Genomic DNA, 14,089 nt, shown 5'->3' with positions numbered 1-14,089 from the left:
GAAGTGAGCTGTAAACACTAATCAGCTAGCTGCCTACATTGAAAGAATGTTCAGAATGACGGAATTCAGAAAACACCCTAACATTTTGATGTATTTAAAGTATAATACACATCTAAGTTAGTAAAAACTGTAGCTAAAAGTTTTAAAAATGATAAATTCAGTGGTTTTAATAAAATAGAACTGAAATAACTTCCATATAGGAATTTTGGCAAAAATAGACTATGTTGGTAAAATTTGGATGTTTTCTTTCCTTCCTATAAGCAACTAAAATATGATTCTTGTCACTATTTTATAGCATTCCAGTGCAGGGGTTATAAAAGAAGTTTGATGTTGTTTGATAAGTTTGGAAACTTGAGACTAAAAGAAGAAAGAAAGTTGATACTCCTGGCTAGTGGTGAACATGCATCAACAAGATGTTTGTCGAGGGTTGAGCACATGTTAGGCACTGGGCCAGGCTTTAGAGACCTGATGGGGAACAGGCAGTTCTTCTCTACCATCGGACAACTGACAGTCTTTGCAGACAAAAATGTGATAATAAAGGCAATAAGCTAGGTTTTGGTTTTGAAGGGCTATCCGAACCAAATCTGGTGGGGGAAAGAGGTGGGCAAAGATTCCTGGAATAAAATGATATTCAATTGGAACTTAATTCATAGCAGTTGTGGAAAGGCGGGTATCAGTTGGGATATCAGAGCATGGAGAATATGCACCAAAGGAAAAGGCAAGGAGAGCAGGAGGGTTGGAGTAAGTGAGGTGGTCCAAAGGATACGCGGTGAGAAGAGAAATGACTTTGTAACTCAGGCACAAAACAGTATTTTGATAATGAAAAAACAAACATAGGTAAAAATATGTGTATATATATATGTTATACATAAAAATATATGTATATATGTGTGTGTGTGTATATATATATATATATATATATATATATGTTGAAGAACTGTGCATGTCCACCAACACCATAGGTACACCTTACCTGTGTACCTATGCACACACCCTGCTCAAATAGAGGTTCTGATGAATATGAGCAATGTGCTGGAAGGAAGCAGCATGAAACATCAGGCATTCAAGGTAATAATCCCTTTCCTTAATAATTTATGTGACATGAGTTAGTCCTAAAGCAAGGACCAGGCCTAAGAATACAGATCAGTATATTGAAAGGTAAAATTTGCAGCCCATGTAAATATTAAACTAAACTAGCAAAACAGAAAACACTGGTGTTCGCTCATCCCCCAACCCTGCTTTTTTTTTTTTTTTTTTTTTTTTTTTTTTTATAGATACATATGGAAAACTCTTCCTCCTCAATTCTGTGGGCCAAGAGATGTCCAGGTGCAAGACATCCATTCGCCGTGGTCAGCCCAATCCTGTTTATAAGGAGACCTTTGTTTTCCAGGTGGCGCTCTTTCAGCTGTCTGATGTCACATTGATGATTTCCATTTATAACAGGCGTACTATGAAGCGTAAAGAGATGATTGGCTGGATTGCTCTGGGCCAGAACAGCAGTGGAGAGGAGGAGCAAGATCACTGGGAGGAAATGAAGGATACCAAAGGCCAGCAGGTCTGCAGATGGCACACTTTGCTGGAATCCTAGGTGTGCAGCTGGCATTTGTGTGTTATGTCTGCTTTGGTCACCTGCGTGGCTGGCTACTGACACAAAGTCTAGTGTGTCCTAGCAAACTTTTCAGGCTTTCAAAGAGAGATTTTACTAATTCTCGGACATTCAGAGTAGGAGCTTTGGGTTTCTCAAAGGTTTGATTGGGATTTAAATATTGTAATAGAAAACCATATACAGAGCCAAGTGTACAACATAGAAAATGTTACTGTAGTTGAGACTATGGATGATGAGTTAATTTGTGCTAACAGATTATTGAGTTTTGGTTCACACTGTGGGATAAGGCTTCTCCCGCTGTCTCTGTTTGCTTGGAGAGTAACCTGAGATTGCAAGGGAGCTGTTAAATGTTACTATTTGCAATCACTTAGGTGTATGAATCAGATTTTTCTCAGTGCAAAAAATTCCAAAACGCAGAAATGAATCAGATGCTGAGGCTCATAAGAAAATATAACTGTAATTCATAACCCTTTATTTCATGTTTTTCCCTTTATCAAAAAAAATTTACATTAAAAGTAAATATTGCAAACTTCTGCTTTCAAAATAAATTTGTATCAATTAAATACCTCATTCATTTCACTTACATATTATGGTTTCTATCAGACTTGGCTACATGCATCATTTCGAAGTTAGAGAAGAGTTTTAAAAACTTACTGTTGTTAAGACTTTTTTTGAACATTTAAAATTTCAAACTTATAACTTTCAAGGTTTTTAAGCTGCCTTTCTTACCTAACAAATTCCTAAGAATGAAAGAAAAAAATATATATATATGTCATGGAGTTACTAATTTTTCTGAATCTGGTGTTATTTTGAATTATATTTTTCTGTAGTCAATCATATATACTCATACAAGCATTTTGAATGTACTCCTGCATGTAAACCATGCTCATTTTCCATCCTTAGAACATGGCAAATTATACAGTGAATCTTCGATAAATGTTGATTTGATTGGCTCTTGGAAATGAACACGTAAACACCTGAATGAAGAAATATTTTCAGCTCGTATGGAATGACACTAAATTTTTCTTTGAGCATTTGAAGTGCCTATAAATGTCATTTCTCATGGCATTTGCAGCAACATCTATTAGTCATTACTTGCATTCTGGGCATGTGTTATTCAGAACACTGATTTTGTGGATTATGAGCATGAAAATTTTCTTCTGACTTTCACATATCTGTGCAGTGCATGCTTATTTTCTTTATTCCTACATCTGAGCTCTTAATTTCAATGACTTTGAATCGGCAGTAATTCAAAAAGAGAAGGAATGTACATTTAACCCAGTGCCCAATGTGCAGTATTTCTGAGCAATTCCTCAGTCACTTATTTTTAGCATTTATGTTTCATTGTTGACTTTTTCCTGTCTGTGGGAACAGTGATAGCTAGTGATGGATGTATACAGTCAAAAACACACAACTCCTCCTCCGCTCTACATTTTGACAGATTGTAAGCGTAGGCTGTAACACATGAAGAACATATTTATTCCTTGCAGTGTGTAATGGTTATCCTGACAAGACCAGACTAGTGCAGGGAATAACTCTACTATGATTTCAAGGTTCAATCTTTGAGAGAAATGGTTTCATATGGAAGAATGAGAATTTGCAGAAGAAGTCTCTTATTTCATACATATGCTGCTCCGTTATGGGACTACATAATAAAACCATGCTCCTTTGGGTTTTTACCCTACCTTTATTTGGAGGACCTCAAAGTGCTTTTCCAGCATCATATCCATTAACTGCTGAGTGTGGCTCTGTCACTGAGTAGAACTGAGTGCGATTGATTAAGTCGTGGCACAAAGAATTGGCTTTTCACATCCCTTACTCTCTTTATGCCTTGTGTTTAAAGGGAAGCAGAGCAGCCTCGTTATGCTTTCCTTTATGCAGTCGCATAATAGCAGCATTCACTTTAAAATTTACATGTGAAAAAAAATCTGTATATATTGTACACACAGCCTTGGTTTGTCCCCCTCATATTTTCTTTCTGTATATGTTGCCTGCATCCCTTGCTTTGTGATGCCTAATAAGTCACCTGTACTTCATTTTCTGCTCCCATGACCCACCCAGTGTTAAAGGTTTTCTGTGGATGTAGTAAGGTTATCCTTGTGTACTTGATCTGCTTTCCAATAGTCTGCATAGGATACAGTCTGTAGGAATGTGCAGTGATTTAAGGGAAAGGATGCCTGAAAAGCATTTTTTATATTTATAACTTTTCTATGTTGGTGCTATTCACCATATAGGATGCATGTACATCTTGAATATACAGCAACATTCACCCTCAGCTGATTGTATAAACATAAAATTCTAAAGACAAGATACATTAAAATAGGAGGCTGGATTTTTTTCTTTTTAAACCTTGATTTGAAATTCTAGTTTAGTAAGATCTTTTTGATTTTGGGCACTTAAACTCCCTTATTTTCTTGGCAAAGTCTAGACACAAATGCATCTAACATGTTTTTCATTTGAGCTTTTACATCTACATTTGCTTTTCAAAAGGGTTATGAAAGATAATTAGTTGGTTCTGCAGTGAGAAAGCTGCTTTTGCCTATTTCATCTAGCTAATGATTAATATCTCGTGGAGAGATTTGACATGGAAGCAGCCTTGGTTTTCGTTGCATGAGTGAGTGGTTCTTTCAGAGATCTTTCCTGAAGAGCACAGTTTATAAATAATATTGTTGAGGGCAAATGATGCACCAGGTTTATGAAAATCTGCTTTATAGCATACCTCCTTTCAGGACACGAGTTTACACTGAATTGAGAAGTGTTGGTTTCACCAGTCATGATGGTGGCTGTTGTACTCTCTGGTCCCCTCTGACTATTGTTGAATTTTTAAATGGACCATTCACCAGGCAGCTGAACACCTGCTCGCAGTTCCCTCTCCTTCACTGGCTCCCTGTGTGATGCACAGTTGTTTTGGACCCTGCTTTTGCTGATGCTGCACAACTGTCAGGGGACATCTTGCCTTCCCTAACATAAGAAGAATTTGTAATGCCTTTGGGTATCTTATCCTCAGCATTCCACCTGCACAAGGCCTCAGAAAGAATCCCTACCATGTTTGCAAGGGGACAAGAGTATGGTGTTGCATTGTCCTTCGCTTTAGGCACTATTAACTCTGACTCCCTTCCTTGACAGTTAAGTGACTGGTCTCAAATGTTCTCCATAGTGCTAGGTGCTACAGTAAGTCTGAAACATATCTTTTGACTTTTCAGTGTGTGGATCTCACAATATTTTACAAATTATTGTTACCTCTTGGTCAGACACTGTGCTTTTATATCGTGGCTATACTAGATGACCTCGTTGGAGAACCAAAACAGTTTTCCTTCTAAGAAACATCATTTAAGTAGAAAACTCCCATCAGGTTAAGTGAAAGTGCTTTTCTCATAGCCACTAAATCGATGGGTCAGTGTGGATACTGAACTGTGGATTCCTCAAAACCTGGTTATCCTCTGGCAGCACAGAGGACTCAGCATGTTAAGATCCAAAAAGTGAGTAGAGAAAAATTATTTGTAAGTGACATGAAACCAAATGGAGGTGAATTCGTTTTTGATAAATAGCAGAAAACACATGTGATAATCTCCCCTTAGTTTTAATGAAACTGTTGATAGAACAAAACAAAACATTCCATTCTATTTGAGCCAAGACAAAAGCAAATGATAGATAATTATGAAATGGAAAAAGTATTTTTATTTGAAAAATGAATCATTCGTTTAGGCAAAACTATAAACAGAAACAACAAAAAGATCACAAAACGTGGGTATGGGAAAATTAAAGAAATCAATATTCTGGATACACTTAGTAGCCACCAGCATATATTCAGGAAGAATAAATGAATAAACCAAAAGACACTCAAGATCAACCAGCAGTCATTTCCCCACAACTTGTTGAATTCTGTAAAATACTTAAAGATAAGGGTAATGAAACTGGTCTACTGTAATGAAGTTGGCATAGATTGTATGGTCTTAGCCAAGGTTGGAATAAAACTCAACTAACTGTGTGGCCTTAAGAAAATTATTTAACTCACCCATGTCCCAGTGTCTTTAACTGGAAAATGGAAATAATACCTACCTCATAGGTTTTTAAAAGAGATATCAATGAAATCACAGTTGTGCCTAGCAAAGAGCCTGGCATATAGTTAGTATTCAACATTTCCTCCTCAGAATCATGCTTGAAAAAGGAAAAAAGAAAACCTTTTAATATTTATTTCTTTTTCTAAGGGAAGTAATTTTAACACTAGAGAAAAACTCAAAACAATTTTCAGATACTCTGAAAAGGATAGGCTCAGGAAGCCAACCTGGATTTGCAAAGAAAGTAGATGCTATCAGGAGATAAGCCTGTTTTTAGGGAAGAAATTGAGTCTTAATAGACTCCAACTGAGGTAAAATCAGATCTTTGTCTTTTATCCCCTTAGTTTGGAGAAGGTGCTGAACCTCATGTATACGTCTTGATAAACCACACGCAAGGCTTCTCCTTGCTCACAGCTCTGCTATCCATACATAGAGAAGGAAACTTCTTGTCCTTACCCAAAAAGCTGGTAAAGATGACAACTTGGCTACATATTCCAACTTGATCTGAAAATGTAAAACAAATTGCGTAACACTAAAAGGATGCTCTTTTTAAAAATGGACCCTTTTAAACCTACATTTTATGTCTGTCTTATATCCATATAGGTGAAAAAATTTTAAATGGTCTAATAATACAAGCAATCAAAATTCATCTAACTGCTCAACTGGGAAGTTCTGTTCAGAACCGGTTATTACTGTTCCCCTTAAGAGATCACGATAAAAGGAATTCAATCAGTTGACAATAATTCCTTTTTAAATAGACTTTTAAGAGTGACTTGTTGAAAGTATGCCCAGTTGTTCTCAAGTGATTCAAACCTTGAGTAAAAAGGAGTATTTGCTTCCTTGAAAGTTCGAACAACCTTTGTTGGCATTTGGTCTGGAGAAGCAGTCAGGAGCAAATTACCTGAGCTCAGTGTCACTGGGTACCATGAACCAGCCTCGTGCTGCTTGTGGTTCTAAGCTAATAGACAGTGCATGGCGACCTGTGAGCCAGCACTCCAGCTTTCCTTGAGTTCTGTCTTGAGCTCTGGTCGTCTTAATTAAGGAGAGACATGAAGAGGCTGAAGATGAATCCCTTTGCATAGGGCTTTTAACTGGGAATAATTTAACATGTGGGGAAGTTAAAGGAATTGGATGGGAGGTGAGGAGGCTGTGAAGCAACTTCTAGTAACAATTCCAGAATGCACACCTCACCCAAGAGGATGGTGCACAATTTCTCCTGACCACGTGCATGGGGTCAGAGCATCTTCCTATATGGAGTCAGAAGATTTTCTTAAATCTAAGGGGACGTATATGAAGGTTGTTTCTCATTAATTTAAATGTACCCATTCAATTTCCTTTTGTCTAGTACTGTATTGTTTGGGATAGCGCAGAACTTAAAATCTTTTAACGTACTATGGCTTTACATTGAAGCCATTAGTCATAAAAACAACAGTGCTTACCAATGTAAAATCATGAAATTGGTTTAATTATGTGCCATAAAAATAGACTTTCTTGTCGTGGATTATTGGAAGGAGGTGAGACATATTAGCTGAATTTATCAGGAAAATAAAAAAAAAAAAAGAAAGCCTTGAGCTTTCTGTGAACCTTGATTGCAATAGAGGGGTATTGCCAAGAAGGTCAGGGGACGATCAACTTTGGAAGTTCTCTGAAAGAGGAAGATCTTCTTGCAGTTTTGGTTCTGTCTACAGAAGAATGGGATGGCACCCAAGGAGATAGCCTTTATGAAGTTCTTCAAAATCTTCTTTTGTACTTTGCATGTGGCCTCAACTGAATCCATAATCCTGGTTTATGACCTTTTCCTTTGGATATTTTTTTCCCCACATTGCTTTTTCTCTGCTTCATAGATTTTTCTCTGGGGAGTCCTGTTTGTGTTTTGACTAGGTGACTTTGGGGATGCTTCAGGCTCTGGGTGAGTTTTTCTTTCTACGGTGCCTTCTCTATTTTTGTTCCCCTTGTGTTACAAAACTGTTTCCTAGACACACAGACAATAATCATCTATATTTATAGTCACTGTGAAACCTATGGAACAGCTTGAGGCTTTAGAGAACCAACTCATAGGCCATCCTGGAGATCCATGGATGTTCTTAGAATAAACCCCTGAGCGTTGCTAACTGCTCTGCTCACTGATGATGCCACCATGGACATTCTTACTTCCTGCCTATAAATGATAATATTCCCAATTACTTCAAAGATGACTAGAAGGTAGACTTCCCAATGGTGTCACCATATTTGTGCATTATTTTATTTTCCCTTGAAGTTTTTCTTGCTATTTTTCATGATTTTGGTTCATACAAAATTTATCCATTCAAAAGACATTTATTAAGTGTAATATGTTCCCAATTCTGGGCTAGTGGCTGGAGACTAGAGGATGAGTAAAATAGTTTAAATCTAATGATTGTTTTTGTTTCTAATTAGTTCCTCTTTTCTTAAAAGATTCTGACAAGGCCTCTAGGTAAACCATGAAATCGCTTTATTATCCTTTAATTTTTGGCTGAGCATATTTCTAGAATGGTTTCTTTCCCCTTCTGAGAGAGAGGATTTAGGAAAGGTGGAAGTTATTACTCTCTCTGGTTAAGAAATAAAGATACCTTTTTTTTTTTTTTTTGTCAGTCTGCTTGCTTCTCTTCAAGATAGAGGGCTATGTTTTGTATGGGAAGAGTTTGGTGTTCCACTCCTGCAGTGAAATGAATTGCATTGTGAACTAGCAGTTGCATAGTTAGTATTTTTGGCTTTTGTAACTGAATGGAAAGCACTTGGCAAGGCAGCGACGGAGACCCTGGAGTGCTAGGCAAGCACAGACAAATGTGACAGCTCTCCTAAGTGCCATGTTTTCGGAGCGAAAGGTCCTGCTACCCTTTACTTTTTGAATGAGCCATAGCTGCCAGATAAAGGGGTGACAATGCAAAAATAAGGAACCTACTTCCTGCCTCCCTCTCTGGTTTTAAAACTTGTCTTAGTTATTAAAAAACCAGGCACATTTGGGGCATCCTTTAGAAATGGGTAAAATTCAACTGTGGGAGTGTCCCTACCAGGCAGATGGACCAATAATTGTTTTCTAGACTCAATTTTTATCTCAATCTGAATCTGATTCCTGATGTCTTCAACTTTACAACAGAAGGCTTAGACTATAGTTTTCCCAATGGATTGATTTTAAATGAGTTGATTTTTTTGGTGGCCTAAAAATTTGTACTGATTGTAGACAATTTTTAAAGCATTGTTCAGCTGATGGACCATAATAATTACATCTCTTACTTCAACAAGACCTTGGTGTTTGAGAATAGATATCAGAAAGCTGACGGTAAAAACTTTGATCAGGAAAGGAACATATGCACTAAGAGAAAGACGTCCATGTGAGTTGTTCTGTATAACACACTCACATCCTAGAGACATGTTTCTTTCTTCATACTGTCACGTTCCTTGTAGCTGAGAAAATCTTACTAATTTTGCCACATTTCCCAGGGAGCCATGGTAATCTTTATTAATATACAACTTTACCACATTATAATGCAGTCTTTTTTATTATGCCACCCTACTAATGCAGCCACAAATTAGATTTTATTATTATGATGAAATACAAAGCCTTTCCTAGAAGTTTTAATTTTAATTTTATTGTAGACTTTTATTATTTTAAATTTGTGAATAAGAAGTTAGCATTTATATACTCTTGTCACAGAAATTTGTTGTATTTGTTCAAATATGATTTAACCTGCATTTTTTGGATGAAAGCATGATGGTGTTTTGACCTTTATTTGAAAAAAAAAAAAAATCAACGAACTTGAGTTTTTAGAGCAATTTTAGGTTCACAGAAAAATTGAGCAGAAGTATGGTTTCCATATACCCTGATATCTACTTACACCTTTCTCTTAACTATCCTACCCACCACAGTGTTGCATCTGTTATAATGAATGAACTTATGTTGATACATCATTATCTGAAATGGATACTGTTGTATATTGTATGGGTTTTGAAGAATGTAAACAATGTATAATGACAGGTACTTGTTGTATATCATATAGAATATTTTAACTGCCCTCAAAATCCTCTGTGCTCTGTCTTTTCATTCCTCCCTCCCCTCTAAGTCCTGGCAACCATTTATATTTTTCCTGTCTCCATAGTTTTACCTTTTCCAGAATGTCATATAGTTGGAACCAAATAGTAGAGAGACTTTTCAGATTGGCTCCTTTAACTTACTAATATGCACTTACGTTTTCATTTTTTTTAATGCCTTGATAGCTCATTTCTTATAAGTGCCAAATAATATTCCATTGTCTGGATGTATCACAGTTTATGACCTATTTATTTTTATTTCTAGTTCCAATTGCTAGGACAAATTTTAATGTCCTCAGGAAATGTAAATGGATTTTTTCATATGATCTATCAAATAAAATGTAGCAACCCAATCTGGAATCAGTTTCACCTAGGTGATATGGGGCTTGTTTTACATTTGGAGTGAAGGTGTCTGAAAAAAATCACATTTCCTAATTTTAATATTTTAATATTTTTCTTTTCTCTCTAGTGTAATCTAAACAGAGAAATTTCTGAAGGTTATGCAGATCTGATTCCCAATTTAACAACTCTATAGTGTTTTGCTTTGTTAAGCAATGATTTAAATACATGCTGATAAAAATCCTAGTTGTTATTACTGATTCAGGATAGAAAACCATCTTCTGTTACTAGCTTATGTAACTTCATCTTTATCACTTCTGCCAAAAGAAAGGAAGATTTGCAGTCATGCCCTCTCATAGTCAATTGCACAAATTAATTAAAAGTGATTTGTAAGCACATGAATCACACAGCAGCTCTGAATTTTGAATGAAAGGATGACCCATGGTAATGCGGAGGCTGAATGGGCATGTATTTGGGTGTTGTAATGATAGCACTGATAATCACAGTGGGTGAATGAGGAAGCCTGATTGGTGATCAATATCTGATGAATGTATTGAGATTATTTCCCCCCTCTGTGCACCACCTGCCCTTTGCTTTGTAGCTGCAGCAACTGTGGAACCCAGCCTTATTAATATACAGAGATGAAGGTGTGCTTGTGTAAATAATATTGGATTAAAATTAATGAGGCCCTTCTGTGGTACCAAGTTGTCCACTAATGAGCTCTGAAATGAAGGTCAAATCCCAAGTTCTTTGAGCTTTCATTTCTGCATGTGTTGGACAGGAATAGTAATAGTCATTTTACCTATTTTAAGTAAATTAGATTCATTCACTTTTTTCCCATTAATATAAAGAACACCCTGAGTTCCCTCTATGGACCAGGGTCATATATCTGACCAGGTGCTGGATAGAAAAACACTTTGCAGAATTTTTGAAGACTTACAAGATTTTTGGAGACTGCAAGCTATTTTATTTTTATATTAAGGTCAGATCCACTTTTTATGTTGCTATATCAAAGTAATTGACACTTTTAGATCTCTGCCAGTAATTTGTATGACTACAAGTTACAGTTGGAATGATCTTTAGTCATTCTGCCTCTGAGAAAATAAAAATAAAGTATTAGGGTTCTCATTTTTGTTGTTTAAAACTGACCACACAACCAATTGCCTATTTTTTCAGGTGGTTTCCAATCTTTGAGTTGAATGCAGATCCTTCTTTGGAACAATTTAACTTTAAGTCCAGGGAAATATCAAAATGAATCCCTTTATTTTTTTCTCTCCCACAATGGAATTCGAATATAGTACATAGAAAAGTTAAAAGATCTTACCTCACATACATGTGCACCTCTGCACACATGCACACACACACACACACAAAGGTCATTAAATCTCTGTTATTATCTTCTTTTGAACAATCAGGCTCATCTATATCTTACCTCCTAAGTGACTTTCCTCACCCATCATTATTTTTTTCCTAAAAATCCTTTTATTTTCTCCCAGAAAAAGTAAAAATTTAAAACATCATTTTAAAGGTACATCCAAGATTTTATAGCAATATTTTATTTGTGTTCATAGTGCAAGATAAATCTGATTCTCAATTTTTTTTTTTTTGGTCTTCATATGGCATTGGAAACAGTTGTTCATATTCACACTTTTATGTTTCACCATATGCATACTGTGTGCAGCTCTGTTGTTTTAAAATATTTTTTGGTTTTTCTTTATATCTCAACTTTTGATGGGTGTCCTTGAAGAACTTGCATGAAAAATGTAAATGTGACTGATTCATTCATTTTGAACATATGTAACTATTTTAGGAGATTTTTCAGGAGATTTTGCCCTAAGCAGAACACACAGTTCTTAGCAGGGAATGGGCTCTATGTTACTATTCTACTCACAGCTGGATGTTGCAGATGTATTGATGTTGTGAACCTGTGCTTTTTGAATTTCCTGTTTACTTTTTAAATACATTACCTGTATGCAATGTGCTGTCCTGAGTTTTTGGTGGTTGTCAATAGTGGTCAATAGTCTTATGTGTTTCACTTTTGGGGAGAGTTTACTGTAACATGGTTGGACATGATATCAGGTCTTCCTCTAGATTTCCAGGTTGCTAGAAGACCTCTTCCACAAACTGATAGTCCCAGGCTAGGTTGCTGTAGTGGAGGGGTCACCCTAAACCTCTCCCAGTGTTTCATAGGCATTTTTAGACCTGGCCACTATCATATTTTCTGCTCTAAAGTTTTCCAGCAGAAAATCCCTAGGTAGTCCAGTTGTTCAAGAGAGAGAGGGCAAAAAAGAATTTTCTCCCCTGAAGTGTTGGATCCTCATTTTAGAAAATTCTGAAATTCTTCAGAACATTCCATGCAGGTGTCCTTGTGCTTCTCCTAGTGTGACTTCATTGACTTTGGTGTCTCCCATTTTAGAAGCATGAATGTAACTCTGGCTGTTTCCAGAAGGGGCAGCTGTAGAATGTAATGGCCCCTTCCATTTCTAAGTTTACTTCTATTAATGATTAGTCAGTGTATAGGAAAAGGTTGGGACATTTTTTAACTGTTTAACTTTAGAACACCTTTTTACCTTTCGTAATGTTCAGGATTTCATAACAATGGTTTTAATGTATTACTGTTCCACTGTTATGTCGTGTTTCAACTAGGCAAATCAGTGAAATATTTAACTCTTGTCTTAGAAACACCCTTTGAAAATGTTAGAAAATATAACATTGTTTACCTGTGATAAAGAATAAGTTCATGATGAGAAGAATTATACTGCTTTCTTGTATAAATAATGCTTAAGGCAGATGTTCAGTCTCAGTGATGTTGAAAAGCATATTTTATGCTGTCTAAAAACTATTTCTGTATTAGATATTTAAATGCATGAGGATAAATTCTAATTGCTTTTTGTTTAAAACAGAAACATAGAAGAAACATTAGCCCCAGTTTGTACAAAATGTCTGCTGCAACTGAATTCATGATAGTTCAAAACTAAAAATCATTCCAATTTTGTAAAACTGCTGCTACTGGTTTTATCAATAAAGTTTTAGCAGATGGCTTATGTGTGCATGTGTGAAATTTTTATATTAAAAAAGATACAGTTTTGCAGCATCAACATGCAAATTTTTTGAGTCTGAATGATTTTACTTATTTTAGTATATACAAAAACCATTAGCTTCAAAACCATACCAACTGCAGACATGTATATTAGAACTATAAGCATTACATTCATGATCCATCATGTAATTTACTTAGATTCAGGTTCTGTAGGCTTTTATAGTGAACACTTATACAATTCAACATATACTGCTTCAAATACTTGTTTAAAGTATTGCATTTAAAATAACAGGTAAGTAAGGAGCTTATAGATGCCTGAATTAACTAAGTTGCTCTGGAAGAGGATTATGAGGAAGCAAATGTGGGTGTTTGTGTACAAAGCACAGGTCATTTTTCATCAGAGGTGCTTTTGTCCAGAGCTCTTTCATCTCCACATCTCTTCAGTGCTAATAGTCTACCAGGCCTAGATGCAGCAAGCTCAAAGTGCAGGGAATCAGGCTGTTATAATCACATATCTTCATAGCAATAAAAGCATGACTGACACCCCCAATCAAAAAAATATGGAAAAAAAATCTATGGATGTTTCATATATTACCATTTTTACATGCTACGCTAGTTGAGGTGATTAATGTTGATGTTGTAATCAACAACCCTAAATATCAGTGCATTAGCATGAGAAAGGTTTCATACTCCATAATCTGGGTTGTTTTTCTCACGCAACTTTCTCTGTGGCAACAGCTCAGGGATGGAGTTTTCTTTTGTGACTTGGAAATATCGTGCAAAAGGGGGCAGGAAAAGCATGAAAATGAAATGATTTGCTTTCAAGGCCAGGATTAGAATGGTCATCCTCACTCCTGCCCAAACACTATTGGCCAGAACTAGTCACATGTCTCTCCCTATATTTAAGAAGGCTGGAATTGTAGTTTATGTGCTCAGGAAATTGAAATAGTGTGGTTAGAATCCTCTAGTCTGTATTTGATACATCTACATCTTTCTCTT

The 14,089-nt window shown here is 36.1% G+C and overlaps 1 protein-coding gene across 9 annotated transcripts in view; it reads left to right on the top strand.

Moving 5' to 3' along the window:
• Positions 1–13,084, top strand: part of SYT16 (synaptotagmin 16) — a 253,687-nt gene extending 240,603 nt beyond the window's left edge. For 8 of the 9 annotated variants that reach the window (XM_079125828.1, XM_079125823.1, XM_079125826.1 and 5 more), the window contains one exon: positions 1,275–13,084. In XM_079125828.1, the coding sequence (XP_078981954.1) occupies positions 1,275–1,588 (314 nt within the window). In that variant the 3' untranslated portion in view covers positions 1,589–13,084. The remainder of the gene's footprint in view (positions 1–1,274) is intronic. The other variant, XM_079125824.1, reaches the window with a different exon arrangement.
• The last annotated feature ends 1,005 nt before the right edge of the window (positions 13,085–14,089 follow it).

This window comes from Sciurus vulgaris, assembly GCF_902686455.1.
Source record: "Sciurus vulgaris genome assembly, chromosome: 2".
NCBI lineage: Eukaryota > Metazoa > Chordata > Mammalia > Rodentia > Sciuridae > Sciurus > Sciurus vulgaris.
The sequence above is the reverse complement of the archived record's forward strand: the minus strand, read 5'-3'. Positions and strand labels throughout refer to the sequence as shown.